Source organism: Botrytis sinoallii (assembly GCF_014898435.1).
Source record: "Botrytis sinoallii strain Bc 23 chromosome Unknown BSIN_019, whole genome shotgun sequence".
Lineage (NCBI taxonomy): Eukaryota > Fungi > Ascomycota > Leotiomycetes > Helotiales > Sclerotiniaceae > Botrytis > Botrytis sinoallii.
In genome coordinates this window covers 747,203-766,282 of record NW_024066046.1, presented here as the reverse complement: position 1 = coordinate 766,282, position 19,080 = coordinate 747,203, and the positions used below count along the sequence as shown (strand labels likewise).

Below are 19,080 nucleotides of genomic sequence, written 5' to 3'. Positions count from 1 at the left end.
GGCACGGCAACGTTCGCCAAAGGGGTTGCTAGGATCAAAATACTCAATTCCCTGATTCTGCTTGCAGAAGTAAATGGAACCTTATCAGACCAACGTGAGGGATTATTGTGTGAAAACCACGGGGAATGATAATTCAGCAGCGCGTGTTATACACGTGACCAGCTCATGTCCGGTCACTTGCAATGGACAATCTGCACCCCACAAAACGTCATGGATCCACCTGTGGAAAAGTACATGTGTACATCGGAAGCGAGCGCAGATGGAGTTGACCATTTCTTAAAACTGTACCTTCAAAATGGTAAAAATCGTACTCGCTGGTGGCGCCGGCAGTAAGTTGTGGATAGTATGAAGGGTTTCAAAGTTAGGAGCTGATGCGTGAGCAGATGTTGGACGGGAAGTATTGGAGACACTTCTAGCGGAGGGCAAACATGAGATCAAAGTATTTTCCCGAAAAGTAAGCGCAAGCGAGTCCAGCAGGTCATTTTTGTTGCAGACTAATTGCTGATATTCAAAACAGGAAGTTCCAGACTTAGCTAGACAAGGAGTCATAGTAAATATTATAGATTATCTAGACAAAGCAGCACTTGTGCATGCACTCGAAGGAGTCGACACCGTTCTCTCATTTATCATTACATTCAACGATCCAAATAATCAATCTCAGACAAATCTCATTGATGCATGCATCGAAGCCGGCGTTCGTCGGTTCGCACCCAGTGAGTGGGCTACCAGAAGTCATTGCGGAATCCCCGAATATGAAGGAAAAGATCAAATATATGATTATCTCCGAGAAGTCAATAAAGAGAAAAGGGTACGTTGTTCCAGATTCCTCATCCGCAATGCTGATTTGGGAACAGGTTTGGAATTCACTTTATTTCAGTGTGGATTGTTCTTGAATTATTTTAGTTACCCACATCCCTCGACGAAATTCATGCAAATATTTCCAATGCCGATAGATGTTGAGAATTGTAGAGCTATCATTCATCGGGATACAAAGGCCAGAATCACTTTGACCTCCGTGCAAGATTTGGCAAGAATTGTCACTAAGGCAGTGGACTATGAAGGCGCATGGCCAGAAGTTAGCGGAGTTCGTGCCAATCAAATATCGGTCTTGGACTTCATTGGGCTTTGTGAAAAAATTAGAGGTTCGTCTAATTCAAACTATCCGTACGGACTTCACGTTAACGCTATCCTCTATAGGACAAAAGTTCGTCGTGGAATCTATTGAAAAGGGTGACTTGGAAGAGGGTAAATTTACATCTTCCTGGTTCCCTGTCATCGTACACTTTTCGGTTTCGGAAGATCAAAAAGATGCTTTCTCACAGAGTTATTTTTCAGCATTCATTTTAGCTCTTGAGCGTGGTGGCTGGGATGCTTCTAACGAGTGGAATGAGTTGTTGCCAGACTTTCGATTCACATCCGCTGAAGAGTTTCTGTCGAATATTTGGAAGCACGGGTCATGATTGGTTCATTGACTAGAGATTAGGTCTGATAGCGGGGCATCTGAATTCCTTCTAAATACCTGGGGCTTAGCACAATCAATCGATTGGCTTCTATCTTGTCAAGAAATCTAAAGACATTGAAAGCTGATCTCTGCCTGGGTTTCAACCATGAAATCGTTGCATCGTAATTTTGAACATTGGAGGTCCTATGCCTGTATTTTTCTTCTGAACATCGCAACGTTGAATCCTCGAATCAAATTTGTAAGCCCGATGCTCGACGCATAGATCCCTGCCTTGAATCGGACCACTGTTTATGAATTTGAAATGTACTCTAGATTACCGTAGAGAAGCTGGCAGGGTACCCGAGAACCATTGACCTGTTCTTCTGGACAATGTATATCTGCTGCCTAGTCGTACTACGACCCTGGAGCAAGATGCATACTATTTGTCAATATACGAGGTGACCGCGTACCACACGCTTTCCTTGACACAGGAGCATTGTATTATGATTAGTATTCGCTTGTGGTAAGATATCGAGAAGAGTTGATGCAGTCCACGGTATGCAGAAGATCCAAACACTTTTCGTTGGACGACCAACGATGTATTGTTTGATGTGAGTTGACCTACTGTAGCAGAAGTGGTCACTTCAGGTCTGTTAATATAATTTCTTAAAAATAGCCACAGTGCACCGCCACTTCAAACAAGGCTGCCCAGGTGATCAACAGATGCGGCCGCTAGTTTATGCAAGACTACTACGATAGGTATGGTTGGCTATAGCTCATCACAGCCTTGAGCTAATACTGTATCAAAACATCGAGATCGATGATAATTGCTTCATTTATATATTATTTAAGCCTCACATAATTGTTTAGGATTGCCAATTGATTCGAAATGAATACGAAGTCGGTTGTAAATATTATAGCCGGAAAGTTTGCGCGACAGACATCCTAATCACCGCTGATTACCTCTATCCGTGATATCGAATTCTCAAGTCATGGCTATCCTCGAAGAGTTCCTCGAATCTATCCTGAAATTTCTCAGGGCAAAAGATGGAACAAGCTTACAGTTATGGCTTAGAGTCGAGCCCCCTCTACCCGATCATTATTTCCAGCTTGGTCGAGAGTTGAAAGCGTCATTTCAGAACAGCACTACACTCGAACGCCATATAGCGAAACTCCTGCCAGACGACCCCAACGCAAGTTATGAGGATGGTAACGTTTGGCCGGGCTTTTTGGCTTTCATGAAGGACTACCTGGAGTTCTGGAGGGATGTCAATTTCGAAGACTTGTTGGAAACGCACTCGCAACTCACCGTTTTAGCAAGGTAAATGAGCTCTCTTATTTTCAGACATATACTAACGGATGCGAATAGTACTTGTCTAGCAGCTTTATCCAATCCGACATATGGGATTGTGATACTCCCGACAGCAATTCAATTATCTACTGCCCTCGCGAAACTTGCAATGACACTCGACAAGAGACCGGATCTTACCAGAAGATTGCGAAGAGTTGCCGATGTCGATGCTGGAGAGACGCGAAAGACTTTAGTAGAAGGAACCGCAGAAACAATACAGCGTGCTTTTACAGTTTGCTTGACGGAAAGGACTACGAACAGGAATGGGGTTGGTTCAGATGGAAAGCCAGAGGGAAAGAAAGTTGGAATATACTCATTCGCAAATCTGGCTTTGAAACTTTTCTTTCAAGTATGGTGGTGGCCTTCAATCGATCCATGGAATAATGCTGAATGGTCACGTAGTGCCGGAAAACGCGATTGGCGAATCAACTCATCACGAATATCACTCAACACTCTCCACCATTGGAGCTTTATCCCGCAAGTCAAAGGGTAACATATCTTTATTATCTTGGCCGATACTTCTTCTCGAATACCCACTTCTACCTCGCGCAGTGCAGTCTTCAAGCTGCTTACGACCAGTGTCATGCACAGTGCATCAACCAGCGACGCCTGATTCTAATTTACTTGATATCCTCAAACATGATACTCGGTCGATTTCCATCTCGGCCTTTTATGTCGCGTCCCGAAGCCGCTGGGGTCCTTGAAAGGTTTACACCAATTGTCAAGGCCATCAAATTGGGGAATCTGGCTGCTTTCAAGCGTTCATTGGGTCCGGAGGGCGGAAATCAAAAATGGCTGTTCGACAAGGGCATTCTTCTGCCACTAATGTATCGTTGCGAAACATATGTATGGCGTTCACTTGCACGGCGCGTTTTATGTTTGACATACCAGTGGCCGTTCGACCCCAATTCAAAGAAAGCGCCTACTCTAAATCTTGCCGATTTAGTCACAGCTGCGCAGTATTGCCAGAAAATCCTTGAAGGCTGGCAAAGGCCTGCAGATTCTGCCGCGTTTATGCAGTCGGGTCGCACACACACAAATACAATGTTTATAACAGCACAAGACTTGGTGAAGCCTCCGGTCGTGTTGAAACTTTCGCCAAATGATGGGGTAATTTGGGGAGGCAAAATGCCAGAGATGTTGGATGTCGAAGCAATTGTTGCGAGTTTAGTACAACAAGGACTATTGAGGGGGTTCATCAGTCATATACAGGGCAAGTTTGCGATTTTGGGTGCAAAGCAGAGGGGTGGACCATTGAATGCAGGGTTCCCACCAATTTGGGAAGTTATCAAAGATAGAGCTGAGAAAGATGGGCATGGTAATGATGTACCGGGCTGGGTTACTGGTGATAACGGTGGGTACACAAGTGGAGGAGTCGTTAATTTAACTGGAATTGCTCGACCCGCTGGGGCTACATGAGCAGGATCGAATTCGAGATACCCGAGAAGCCCGAATTGATTCCAGATTCATACCATCTGCAAATTCAGGTGCAATTCCTCGCCGTCTCACACCAACCGACATCGTCTATTGTGGCCTTATCTGTAAACTAGTCCAGGGTATCGGTAGGTGCTGATTCATCTTTACGGCATGTGCCAAGGGAGCCCGTTCAACACAACCAAACTTGTATTCACGCAGGCAAAAGCTTCAACGTCAAGCTCCTGGCTTATCAGTATCAACCTTATTGATTGTACGGATCTATGGCCAGCAAGCGGTTCGATGGAATGATATAACTCTGTTATATTTTAACCTCCTACGAATCGATGCTCGGGAAGACGAAGCATAACCGATCTTCATGAGTCAAACCCACTATTTTGTATGTTTCAGAACCTGATGCTAAGCATCTGAATGCTATTCTTGTATACTCCAATCTTTTCTTGTGATGTCATGTAGTATGAGGAAGTTCGCAAGGTCAAACGTCATTTGGCTCTATTGTTTTGCTATTGCAATGGAGAACGAAGTTGACAATCAGTGAGATGTTCGAGGATTCTTTCTTGATCCTCGAGCTAAATTGCACCATCTTTGAGGAAAATTGTTGCAACGTGTTTCTAGGATTTCAAGGTGTTAGGCTTGCATATCGTGAGGATACGCCAATAACACGTGATACACGATTTAATTTATTGGATTTCATCCATAGTCTTTAAAGATTACACCATTTTGAGGTGGAATGAAGAGTCCGTCGCTTCCAGCACTTCATTGCAGGTGTGAATAATGACTATAAACATTTTCAAATCCGTGCTCTGGGAAATTACAAGTATAGTTTTTACATCACACTTTTGTTAAGGAGTCGGTGAACGACGGTCGGCTTTCATTTTCTCGATGATATCATCCTAAGTTTATGATTCACTGCCATAGCAAGTCAGCACGAGCTCCACAGCCGGAAAAAGGTTTGTAAATGTGACATGAAGATTGACCCAGGCTTCATATTTTCCTTACGTCACAGTTCTCCCATCTTTGGAAATATAGTTTCCGCCTCCTTCTCCCAAGTCTACAAATAACTCTGTTTCACCTTCCCTTCGAGGATAAATTCAAACAATAAATCCATGGCCATGCACTCTCTAGATCCTACAGAACAACTTATAGCTGATGGGATGAATCCCGAATCCTCAAGCATAGCTATCATCTTATCCTCCATCATATTATCTTTTCTCCAAATCGTTTTCGTGATAGCCCGATCTCTTTCACGACTACTAACAAAGGTTCCGCCAATCTGGGGATTGGATGACCATCTTATTATTGTATCATTATTTCTCAATCTATCTTTGGCTGCATTGTGTTAGGTGCGTGGTATCATTGAAATCTCTTCCGACAATTCGATTCACTCACATACTCCACAGTTGCGGTATATCTCGCTGACATGGGTCATCATCTCCTCTGGATTCAACCCGCCAAACTAGTCATCGGACTTAAGGTTCTCTACGCCATCGACCTCATAAACATTCTCGCTCTTAGCATCCCCAAATTAGCCATTCTCTTTCTCTACAAACGACTATTCATCATATCCAAGCTGACAAACCATGCGATAAAAGGTGCAACATATGCAGTTTACTTCTTCATCATCGTTCTCGAAGCAATAGCAATTTTTCAGTGGCGTACCAATCTCCGACGCTTTCAAAACAGGGCCGAGGAATTCACATCGATGTATCGACAATACGGCTGTATTGACCTGGGCAACCGTACCCAGTATCATGACTGATATTGTGATATTTTTGATTCCAGTTCCGGTGGTTTGGAAACTCAATGTTCCGTGAGAGTTAAGATTGAGTTGGCGGTAGAATTTATCATCGGTGGATTATAAATCTCTTGAATCCTCCCTAAGAGACACAAAGACTATGATCTCAATGCGCAGTGGTATGGTAGTTGTGCAGTCCGCCTCTCGGTATTTTTGCGGATACAACACCTGCCAGATTTTACATATGTAGGAGGAGAATCACTACTCTGGCTACAGTTACAACCTGCTGCATACCTAATTTGCGCGTGTTTACTGCGCTGCCGACCGTTATTTGAAGCGATCATTGAGATGATTTCTTGCAGGTCGCCGAAAATGATGGAAACTCCAGCGAGCAGATCGGTTCCTATGACTTCAGTAAAGATTGCTATATCGAAGGGAGCTGCTGAAGAATGACGAGTGCTGATAACATTAAAATTACGAAGATGGTAAAGGTGTACTTGGGTTAAGCGAGCTAGGTGGGTCTGTGGGTGCTTAAGCGAGAGAGATATCCTGAAATGGAAGGGAGTTAAGTAAATGATGGGTTTGAATGAATTATGAGAAATAATCGGATTACCGTCGGCTTCATATCAGATTAGTGCTTAATTCCATGTTCTAGGAAAAGCACGGAAGATTAAGTCTGTATCTTCAATCAATTGTTCTATCTAGGCAATTCGATCAATAAGGTAATTTTGACTACTGAGTTTTGTGTGAGCTCTTAGTCTTCGCACGAGCAGATTGATTACAGCTTCATGAATTGTTTTGATGCGTCGGTTTGATAAAAATGTTGCCAATTTAGCAAGGAATTGAACGTCATTTCAATTTGCACGTTCATTTCTGTCCCTCAATTCGGATTGCCTTTGTTCACCAAGTGAATATAGTGACTTAACGAAATGGTCATACAATAATTTTCATCCCCCTCCTCCCATCCATATATGATAAAATTCAAAGAATAGAAGAGATTTTACTACTTCATTTTCACCATATTAGGTAATTGCATTTCTACGTAATTTGAAGGTGACAGTCAATTCGGGTTGCCATGACGCCAATCTCAACAGTGAAAAATACACGTGCAGGCGTCTATTCAAAAATTATAGCCCCATTGCTGAGACTATCAAAATCGATGTTATCTTGCAACAGAATATGCACGTCACTATGGCTTAGAACACAGGGTAAGCATATGCCTCTCGTAGCTAGAATTCTCAAAATGATCATTATTCAATACCATGGTAGCACTACCACGAAAATTCCAGGCCGCGCAACTCATATTGATCTCCATCTTCTGAAAAACATGAGTGATATTACTACGCCTAGTGAATATCTGCGCGTGCGATGATCGCCGCCCGCCGACGTAGACATGACATCCGAGAAGATATTGAAGCTTTCTGGAGGGCGGAAATTGTGGGTGGAAATCTTTCATAGATATCTACGAGACTATTTCTTCACTAGCAAGATTACTAATGCAGTACTCTTTGATCACTTTCAATAATAGTCAATGCAGAAAATATTACAATCTTTGACTCTCAAAAACGATAGAATTTCAAAGCTTGATTAGTCTCGTCTCTTACAGTGATAACCTCATATAGCAACATTTATACATTAATATTTCGATTGATATGAATGCTATGTGAGGTCTAACACATACTAATGTAAATCGTTTTATTTTTGAACGCTGCTATTCTACTACAGAAAAGACGCGAAGAATAGGTAGATTATTAGTATTAAGTTTAGTACGTATTCTATTGAAAGCTACGTACGATCGAGTTGACAATATCAATCAAGATGATTACCTAATACGCCTAATGCATTTAGCGTGCTTTCTACTACTAATATGAATACTAGTATTCCAATCTCAAAATCACAATTTCAGAAAAGTTTTAGATTTGAATTATAATACTTTTTTGAATTTTTGAACCTTTTGATTCACATGAGCTTCTGGAATAGCAATGTTCTAGTATGAATTCTTTTTTTTAGAAAAAATCATCGCCTGGAGACTTTGATTTTTTTAGATTTTTCAAAAATTTCTGTAGATTGAATTTTGAATCTTGCGTTTCTTCTATAAAATAAAGATTAGAATAATACGACTATATCACTCTTATTCTAATCATCGCTTTTTTCGACAAGCGTAGTAACTCTTATAGTAATCTTTTAAAAAGAATCTATACATTAGAGAGGAAAATATCTATAATATAAGTCTAAAGTCCATTGAAAGCTCAAATTTAATTGAAAGACTAATAAATTGCTTATAGATTGTGGTAAGTATTTTTCACCTTTCCTAATATATCGTTTTGAGGAATAAATATATTAATTATTCTCAGAGACTATATATTACGCTTAGTATGGATATCTATACGAACGCTTCTATACAGAAAAGTCAAATTGAATATTAGAAATAATACTTTAGATTGAACTAGCTGATTCAGATGACAAATAGTCGAGATATTGATATATAAAACATTTTTACAAAAGGTTCTTACTATAAGAAATATTCTCAACGTTACACGATGTAATGTTTCCTCCATTGTCATTCAACATCATCTCAGAACTTAGTTCGAGACTATGAAACCACCAGCAGAGAAAATTTCATTGAAGCTGTAGTCTAATCATCTTAAGTACAGATATTCAAAAGCTCTAAACTATCGATTAGTAAAGAATAAATAATCGAAAGAATGAAGACAATGACGTGTAAAATCAATCTATTAAGCAAGGTATTAATCTCAGACAATGTCAATCTTTGAAAGCTAAGAATATATCAATGATTGAACTAGATGAGTGTAAAAAGCTGGTCTCATCTCATTGTTTGGTATTTATTCATACAAAACCTTTGAAGTTAATGTCTACTTCCGAGACACTCTATAAGCACAAGAGTAGATACCACGTCCGAGAGCCTGAGTATTAGTTCTTGAATTTCAAAGATATCTCAAGTAAATCTTCAGTCGAATTTTTCTACTTTCAAGTAACATCTTGTTATTAGTCTAGTATCATCCTTTCATTGGCCTTCGAAAGTCTACATTTCTTAATGTTAAGTTCTAAAAAGTATAACAATATCCTAAAGACATAGAACTTTTGTACTCGAAGCTTTGATTGAAATAATGAAGAGGTAGTTGTTGTTCATACAGATCCTAATGATAGTACATCATACTCAAGTTGAATTAATCAAGGGGAATAGTAAAGTCACATGACAACAACATCTAAGCGAGATCCTATAGTTCTTTACATTCTAATGTCTAATAGTAGTACTTTCTTTTTAGAAAAACTATATTAATAGTAACGTCGAGTATTATTATTATCATAACTTTAACTTAATAAATAACATTTAGAAACTAAGGAATTTTCAACAATTAGTTTGTCTATATATATAAAAGATATTCTATCTATTAATCGTAAATTATACTAGAAAATAATATTTCTTATTTACTACTTAATGTTAGATAAAGTCTAGTATTAGTCTTACTATCAATATTTTATCAATCTGATATTAGATAGTTTGATCGCTTTTGGGCACTTGCGAAAACTCCATTAGATATATTTCCTTACTACATGAACTATTTATAAGTATACTACTAAGACAATGGCTAAATTGAGAGTATCTAATACGAATATCTATTATCATTTTGAGATAGAACAATGATAATTTGCGTTGTTTCTCAATCATTCGAAGGGATTACATTAAAGTCGAATGTGTTATTTGAGAACGTAGAAGCCTCTATCTAATTCCATTTTACATAAGGGATACAAAATTAGAAGACCCAACTAGAATGACCTAAAGAAATGCACCATTTGATTAGCCTATTCTTGGTAGAGCATTATCTAAAATGTAGTAGTAAAGCAAGTAAAATACTTATATGAGACTAATTGGCCTTACAGAAAAGGGGCAAGTAGCACTGAGAGATTATATGAACGTGCCGATGTTCTTTGTTTCCTCTCATCTTGCTTTCATTTCGCAATGGAAAGAACACCCAATAGTCAATGGTAGGCATTGATTTCATTGTAGATATATGATGATTTGAAGCTAATCTAAAGCTTTATCATGCGTAATATTTAGTCTGAAGGATTTTAGTAGCGCGATGTGTTGACGGAAAGGAGGTAGGAGGGTAGTGAGATCTTCTTCTCGACAGGGAGAAGAAGAAATAACACTGCTTCTATGGCTATCTTGTGTTGATTTTGTTGGTTTTGATGTCTAGCATCTTGAGTCTTCTGCGTCCCATGCTTAGCGATTAACACATCGGAGCTTTGTACCAAAGGACGCAATAGGAAGGGTTTCAGTCTTTCAAATGCCTCGAAGACAAAGACAGAGCTCTGGACCTTCTGCCGCGAGTCTACACAGTGATTTCGCGAGCTTGTTGAAGTTTGATAGACTGGATTGAGTAGTACCTAAACGCTGTGGATAAATATCGTAAGCATTAACAGGCAGATCAGGAGCATGCTTTATATGTAGTGATATTTCTGCGTGTGCCCGCGCGGCTGCAGTCTTAAATTGTCTTTCATTATAGTTTTGGCTTTATTTGCGAAAATGCCGGATCAACTCAAGATCTAAGTCCTTGGCAGTACATAAGGCTTCAAGGACCGAAGATGGTAGCTAATATGCAAAAGATTCGAGTGAAGACTGAGTTTTCAAGGACTGCGTGGGCAGGCAGGCATTTCTTTTCCAAGGGGCGTGAAGACCTTTGAATGTGGGTGTCGATATAGGAAGGACACTGAGAAATATTCTTGTACTGGCGCTGATCTGCCAAATCTCCTGAGACACTAGTATTCTTTCCTAATTGCCTTTCTCACCGTTTCCGTTGAAAGTTTGGTGTTGACTTTGCATGGATCGACGACTTCGTTCTTGTAGTTCAGTTGTCTGCCATAAAGCCTGCCTTGAAAACACAAAAACTAGCCTATGATCCTTTAGTCCAAGAGCGAGAGAATGGTAACAGAGTATTGTGATACATCACACATGTTTGAAGCTACTGGGGCGAGGTGGTAGAGAGTTGATGTTGCGGTCGTATCGTTTCACGGTCATTGCGTACACACATTGCAGAATCAATCATTGTTAAACCAGTGTGATTGAGGTCCTCTATCCACATTAAAAGCAGCTCTTCGGGCAAAGACACTCCAGAAACCCCCAGTGCTAAGTAGCGATGACCAAAGAAAATACAATGAAGCCGCAGGGAGAAAAAAGGCTCTATAATGAAGAATTATTGTGCACACAGTATGATGTATCCCACCAGCTTGATTCAGCTCCTTTGTAGCATATCTTCCCTCTTAAGTTGGTTCTCAATCTCTCATTCCTCGCCTTTCCATCACTCCCCGCTCAGACAACCGCAAATCAACATTGCAACGGTAATCGGTTGTTGAATTCGTAGGAAGATTGTTGGCTATGGAATTCATCGGGGATGTGATTGGCTTTAGAAGCAGCAGTATTGACAGGCGGAGGAGAAGGATGTCGAAGGGTATTAAGAAGTCGTATTGGGTTGGGAAAGGAGATGATCGTGAGCGGGTACTTCTATTTTTTATAGAGGTTAGATGGCTTTGCTGCTTGAAGAAAATGAATAGATTATATACTCTTACCTTGTGAGCGACGATTTATTCCTTCTTTAACCTTTGCATTCTTTGCCTCCTCGCCCTCATTTTTGCCAAAAAGCGGCGTTTATGTGCCCGCCTACGCGCCTCATATTCCAATCTTTTCATCTCCTTCAGCATACGCGCCTCATCTTCCACTCTGTTCTGGTATTCAAAGTACTCCTTTGCTATGATCACAATTCAATTAGTCTCAATAATAATTGCACTGATCAAACACATTGCGGAAGAGGACGACGCAGTATTTGAGGGGCCAATGAAAGGTTAACCAACCTTCAGGAGAGGGCCAGGCCATGGTTTTGTTTGCTTGTTCTAGCGAGAGCATTAATCGAGCCACCTCAGCTTTGTTCATCTTTACTTTTGATGTTTGGAATAAAAGCAAGTAATATGATGGATAAAGTAAACGGCAAAAGGTTGCAGAAATTGATCTAAGGACCTGGAGTGCAACTAGTTAATTAAAGGATTGAAGGAAGAATTTACCTTTGAATTGACATGTGGGGCTGTGCACTAGATCTAACCATTTTGGTTTCTATGGTCTCCTATAGTGAACATTCTTTTTTTTTATTGGCTCCCTTTTTCAACTATTGAGGTTTACCGAATCTTAGCGACAGGCCACCCGGATTTCTAACTCTTCTGTACAAGCACTATTCGAAGACACCCAACATTTTTTGAGTAGATAATTGTTCAAATCCAATGATTTACTACTTCTAATTTTGATAAAAATATCTAATTTGTAACTAATTGACAAACATAAGTTTTAGATTTAGGCTGAATGCTCTTATTTTGGTGATTGTCACATTGGTCACTTTCTCTTCGTTAACTTTCCTAGCGTCACTGCTTTGAGGTATTCTAAATAAAGATATAGGTGCGTGCTAGTATAGTCTGAGATCACCATGGATAAACAGACGGAGCAGAATAAACAACTTTGAAATGATGAAAGTTGCTACATGTCACGGCAGGGTGAGGTTAAGCTTCAATTCTGTCACGTGTCACGATGTAAATCACGTAGAGAAGTCTAAGAACTGAAGATCGTATTGATATACAATAGGCTATGAAAAGACTGCAGAAAGAATCATGCATGTACTAATCAAGAGACGGCGCTTTGTATGAAACACTGCACCAATAATCTCCCTTGGATTGTACAAAACTGATGCCATCAACATATTTCAGAGTTACTACCTTTGAATGTGAACAAAAAAGACTTTCATTAATGAGATTAATGTGGTTACTGGATAAATCGAAATCCTTCTTTGCCCAAAGATATAATTGTCTAAATTATTTGACCAAAGAAGCCACGAGAGTATCCGAAATTAGCATTGAATATTTTTGTTCTACATTACCATGAATGTGATCATTTGCCTTGTTCTTTCTATATGAGCCATTATCGTACAATCTCGAATATTCACTTTCTTACTTGCGATCCTGTTCTACCCTTGACAAGTGGGCTTTCTACCCCGTGCATTCGAGCTTTATTCTTTGTTATCCTGACTTGAGACAAGCATCGAGGGTTCTCGCTATTTACATTCTTTATTTATTTTCGAAGATCCGACTTCTGCTGGACAATACTATAGTTGCTAGAATATTCTTCCATTGTTACCCGCACAGTTCCAACTCTACATAAATCGACATGTTCCTACCTCCTAGCAATCATCAAGAATTCTCTCCATTCATCTGCGAATTAAAACAATCACAATTTCCAGATATTCGAGTCAATCAAACAGTCATGAATGACCTCCGCCACCCTCCAGATGAAGTTCCCGAATCTCTCTACATCGTCCACGATCCCTCCAATGACCAGGTCCCAGAAGGAAAGTCTTCCAAATCGCAGGAGTCTCTCACTCCATGGGAGATAGGTTTTCGCCCTTACGATATTCTGAGTCTCAGCCGCAAGACTGCGAGCAGCTTTCTCCCTCTTCATTATGGTGCCGCGAACGGACCTAGGAGAAATCCTCCCAGTGTTTATGTCACAGCGACTGATGATATCGAGGCTGCGGAAAACGAGGTCATTACAAGCGAGGATGATTTAGTGATGTACAGATTAGATGGCAGATGTGAGGAAATGAGAAAGTGTGCCATTTTCAAAGCGTCAGACTGGTTGCGCGCTCTGGAAATGTGGGATGGAGACGAGAATGAAGACGAAGATGAGAAATCTGCTAGACAGAAAAGAGTGGGCTCTGAATGGTTGATTTGGCCAAGTGTACCAAAGAGGCTGTTAAACATATGTCGACAAGAGAAGACATCCTCGAGGATGATGGTAAGTTCTCCCCCTTGTCCTTATCTCTTGGGAGTTCATAAATACTGACTTAGTGATTAGAAGAAGAGGAAGATCGTGCGATTCAGAAACATGCGCCTGGTCAAAAACATCAAAACGCTACTGCAAGCTCGAGCAAGAATCCAAATGCAGCTGTCAAAAAGGGTAAAGCGAAAACCCCATCGGCTTTGCATAGTCACAAGGGACTGGTGCGCAAAGATGTAAAGGCAGATGGCACACCTCGGTACATGGTTGCGTTCTCCGAAAATAACGAGTTTTCATTTTCGACCATCTACATCATTGAGGAACAAGAGACTGGTCCACAGTGTCTTGTTCATTGGGGCCCCGGAATAGAACCCAGCTGGGCCGCCATCCAAAATGTTGATGCGAGGGCTGTGAAGGACTACTGGCGACGCAACACCAACGGCCGAGGAAAAGCAAAACCAAAGAAGAAATATGAAATTCTATTTGAAGATCAGCAAAACAAGGAGACTAAGTTGGACAGCAAGTTCTTGGTCAAGTGGGCTGATTCCGATATCTTGGCCTGGGAAACTTATGACAGTAGTCCTGGTGTTACAAGACATGCTGTCAATGAGTTTCGAGCGAAGAGGGACACATGGCAGAGATATCAATACAAGTGAGGGGTATTAATGAGGGAGTTATGGCAGAGAATCGCAGAATTCCGAGAGTCGTTTCATTGATAGGTGGTTCCGAGATTCCAATGTGTTCCGGCATTTTTGGTGGATGCAATTTGGGAGTTAGATAAGAAAAAACTCTGAATGTATTTCATCCACTAAATCTTCTGATACCCAAAATTTCAGGCTGATCTTAAAACTCACGATCCATCCATTTACCTTGACGATATGCATGTCTAGCTAATCTTCACCACGCTTATAATGTTAGCACCGTAGTGCTTGATAGCCCAATTTTAGTTGGTCTAAATTTTAGAATAGATCGCGAACATGAAGGAAGCGCTTATTCTTTGCCATTTCGTAACCGAATCAGAACGGGATGATTCAGGTAATATCTCATACTTTACAAATAAGGTCTCATAATTAAACACGGTCCGTGAAAATACAGGGCTTGAGGCTAGTATTGAAGTGACATTCATCTCCAGGTAATAACATCTGAAATAGTGGTAGACACCAAAACTATCTCCACATGAGAGAACTGAGTATCGGTTAGTCTCAATTATTTCGAGCATGATGGTTAATCACTGAAGAGTAACGAGAGGCGGAACAAATTTCTATCAAAATCTTTATTCTAAATTTAAAGCTTTCTACCGGATACTGATCTAGTAAACTATGATTCTTCATTGACAACCAACACCGCTATGGATGACTTTTAGTTTTACACCGGGATTCCACCTTCTCTCTAAATCTAGCGCCTTTATTAGACTTCCACCAAGCTGATTCTATGCTAATATCCAAGGCTCAAGAGATGTGCAAAATTAATCGCGTTCAAGAGACATATTTTGTGAACTTCCGGTTAGGCTGTAAAATGGGGCCCCATGGGTCGGGTTTTCAATCTCACATCCCACCCATCGGGACCCTATGGGTTGGGTGGGTAATAGTATAAATAGACGTCCCACCCATAGATTACCCAATGAATTACCAAGACTCCAATAGGTTATCAAAAACCCAATGGGTAATCCAAAATACTATGGGTAACCCAAGACCTAATGGATAACCCAAAATACTATGGGTAACCCAAAGCCTAGGATCTATTAAGCATCAATATGATATATATAAAGAATTCTACTAATATTTCTACTAATTACCTTCTTCACATTATATTTCGATTATATTTCTATTATAGAGTTGGAAAAGTGTTTTATTGTATTCATAGTATTCAGTAATTCTTTTAAAAGAAAATACATTTATGAATTTGTAGAAGCATTGAGATAATCAAGTTAATCTATATGTATATAATAATTACTAGCATATAAATATCCTAAAATACCATTATGTATAGCCTAAACCAGAAGTATATCCTTTTGTTGAATTGTAATTTGTTTTGTATAAATTGCTATAAAATTTATTACTGAAATTAAACAATTAATATAAAACTTAATAGATATTAAGAAATTAGATTAAACTTATATTCAAACTTTTTAATTAAATATGCTTTAACAATTTCTTGTAAAGCTAATAATATAGTTAATTGCTAGCGAGTAACTCTTAAAGTCAAATTCTGAATAATCTCTTGAATAAGATATTGAAAAGGAAGCTTTCGGATTAATAACTCGATGCTTTTTTGATATCTTCTGATTTTATATAATGCAATCGCTAGAAATTGAGCTTAGTATATTATTCTACTAATATTTCTATTAATCAACTTACTACCTAGCTTGAAGTGATATACTTTTTTAAAAACTTTTTTAGAAATAGGTTTCTTTTATATATTTTTTATTACTTTATTTGGAAATGATCAACAACTTTGAGTGTTTGGTATCCTATTGAAATTAGTAGATAAATTAATAGAATAAAATCAATTAATATACTTGATAACATCTTCTAAATAATATATTATTGTTATAGTAATAAAGAAATAAAGTTGAAAAGAGATCATTTATATTATATAATATTTTGTGTGGATATCTTAGAATTTAGATTATTATCTTGAAAATAAAAAAACAAAAACTTCGAAATTCACTATTATACTACTATTTTCCAATTCTTATCTTTCTTTAATTTTTCTATTATTCTAATAAATAATATTCTTTGATTTTTTATTACAAAATCCTTTTTTACAATCAAATACCTTTCATTTTTCTAATCTTTTTATTAATCCAAAATCTTTATAATATCTAGAAAGCGAAAAGCATCAGAGGATTTATTGTAAAATCCTAATATAATCAAAATGTATAAGAGAAATAAAACTTTAGAAAATAATCCTATTCATAAAAAAATTGAAAAAGCCAAAGCAAGAGATTAGAATATTGTTATTTATATAAAAAAGAAATTAAAGACAATATAAGAATATATTAATATTTTCAATAATACTCAGCACCAAATATTGATTAATTGTAATATAGAAATTCAGTACAAATAATATATATATATCTTTATTCAATTAATTTTTCTATTAATCCAATTAATAGAGTAATGAAAGGTAATAATTAGAAAAGTATTGCTATATTTCTAGACTGGGAAGATTATAATAAGCAATTTGCTATTATAAATAACAATAATAGTATATAAAAGAATATTGAATATGAGAAAGAGTATAATAGGGTATATAAAAATTTTATGAAAAAATAATAAAGTTTTCAATCAAGAATATAATCGAAAAGAAAAGGATAATAAGAAATTTGAAGAAAAAAAAGCACTTTTGATTTATAATACCTATAATCCTTTAGAGATAAATAATATTATATAATTAATAAAAAGATTAATAGAAACTAATTTTTATTAAAAATATAAGTATTTGCTATTTCAATGCTAATAAAAAACTTAAAGAAATGCTAAAAAGATATTGTTCAAAAAATCTAGGAAATCGGAGGATATTATAAAGGCTTTTTTTATCTTTAGTTAACAAGAAATCCAAATAGGATTAAGGTAAGAATTTTTCTCTGTATTAATCTTTATATAAATTGATTAATTTGATTAGATACTCTTCTTTTTATTATCAATTATAGAAGAAATAAGGCAAGTTAATAAAGAATATATACAAATTTCAATTGTAAATTTATATTCTCATTTTTAAATCTTATTTCAAAATCTAATTAATTTAGCTTATCCAATAAACTTTATAATTTGAGAAAGGAATATAAGAAAGCTGTAGAGTATAATATACTATTTCTATTAATCTTTTTATTAATCTTTTGATTAATTTATTAATCCTTATTAGAAAAACTTTAATATGGAAATCACCTATAATTTTCTTTACAAGTCCTGAGAAAACATTTTGGAGAATATGTATAGCTTATCTTATAAATAATTCTGAAATAAATAATTGGATTGATCTTTCTAATTTTGTATTTTGGTGGTTAGAGTTTATTAAAGAGATTGATAATATAGGATTTTTCATTTCAAAGAATAATCAAAAGTAATATATTGATATAAGGAAATTAGTTTATAGTAAAAAAATCGATCAGGAATTATAGAATCTTTAGTAATTGATTTTACCTGCAAATACAAATTTGCAAGTGTTATTTAATATTCAAGCTAATCAAAAGCTTATTAAGAGTTTTTATAATTAAAACTAATATTTTAATATAGAATAATCAAATTAAAGTTCTATTATATACTTTCTATTAAATTTTCTATTAATTTTTTATTTGACATTTTTATTCTTTGTGAGAATAGATTTTATTTTTCAAAATCTATTAGATATTAAAATCTATTTGGATAACTTTGTTATATCTTCCAGTTATTTTTCAAATACTCCTAATTCTGAGCTATTCGATTCTTTTTGTTCTTTGCCTCCTTATAAATTATCTTTTGAATTATATAAAAAAAATAGAAGGTTTTTTAAATGGATATAAAAAGTTCATTAGGATTTTATTAAATAATGGAAAACTATTTAATGGTTTAATGATCAGACCAATGATTCAACTAATTTAATAAAGAAGATTCATTGAGATTCAACTATTCGTAAATCGATATATTGAACTAAATACAATCAGGCTGTGAATAAGGGAATCGGAGAGCCAGTTTTAATATGTTGTCAATGTAATGGAGAACTGAATTACTCTGGGATTAAGAATATTGGTATCAATGTATTATCTAAACATTTTCAAAGTGATGTATGTTGAAAAGCAGTTTTTCGAAATAAATATCAAAGAGAATTAAATAAATATTCTATTATAAGAGTAGGTAGTAAACAATTAATAAAAATATTAATAAAAAGCTAATTCTTTTTCAGATAGGTTTATCAAAACAATTTATAGAAGAAGTATTTCATAATCAACTTTTATGAATAATTATTTCTTTATGAGTATCTTTTCGAGCTATTGAGAATAAAGAATAACAATAGTTTACTTAAATACAAAATCCTGAATTCCCTTTTCCTTTTGTATATATACTTCGAAAACAATTAACAATTCAAATCGAAAATCTTGAAAAGAATATATTACTTTCGAGAATGGTGAAAGGAAGTAAGGTTGCTCTATCCTTAAATGCTTGGTTTAATATAAACAGATTATCTTTTCTTGAAATTTTAGTTCATTATATCTCCAAAGATTGGGAATTAATTGAAAAGCTCATTGGATTCGAAGCTTAATAGATATTTATTCAGGACAAGCTTTAGCTAAAATTGTAAAAGAT

General features: G+C 36.8%; 4 protein-coding genes across 4 annotated transcripts; all 4 read left to right on the top strand.

Annotated features, from left to right (window-relative positions):
- Nucleotides 1–295: 295 nt before the first annotated feature.
- Nucleotides 296–1,460, top strand: EAF02_009392 (uncharacterized protein; the record flags this gene model as incomplete). Its single annotated transcript, XM_038905440.1, has 4 exons — nt 296–329; nt 384–454; nt 518–1,142; nt 1,198–1,460. 4 exons carry the CDS (start codon nt 296–298, stop codon nt 1,458–1,460), a joined length of 993 nt encoding a protein of 330 aa, XP_038754893.1.
- Nucleotides 1,461–2,433: 973 nt separating this feature from the next.
- On the top strand, nt 2,434–4,211 carry EAF02_009391 (uncharacterized protein; the record flags this gene model as incomplete). The annotated part of the gene is made up of 3 exons (XM_038905439.1): nt 2,434–2,762; nt 2,811–3,141; nt 3,195–4,211. The coding sequence occupies 3 exons, from the start codon at nt 2,434–2,436 to the stop codon at nt 4,209–4,211; spliced, it is 1,677 nt and encodes a 558-aa protein (XP_038754892.1).
- A 1,435-nt stretch (nt 4,212–5,646) lies between these two features.
- EAF02_009390 (uncharacterized protein) lies at nt 5,647–5,985 on the top strand (the record flags this gene model as incomplete). Its single annotated transcript, XM_038905438.1, has 1 exon — nt 5,647–5,985. The coding sequence occupies one exon, from the start codon at nt 5,647–5,649 to the stop codon at nt 5,983–5,985; it is 339 nt and encodes a 112-aa protein (XP_038754891.1).
- Nucleotides 5,986–13,282: 7,297 nt separating this feature from the next.
- EAF02_009389 (uncharacterized protein) lies at nt 13,283–14,451 on the top strand (the record flags this gene model as incomplete). Its single annotated transcript, XM_038905437.1, has 2 exons — nt 13,283–13,754; nt 13,874–14,451. The coding sequence occupies 2 exons, from the start codon at nt 13,283–13,285 to the stop codon at nt 14,449–14,451; spliced, it is 1,050 nt and encodes a 349-aa protein (XP_038754890.1).
- Nucleotides 14,452–19,080: the final 4,629 nt, after the last annotated feature.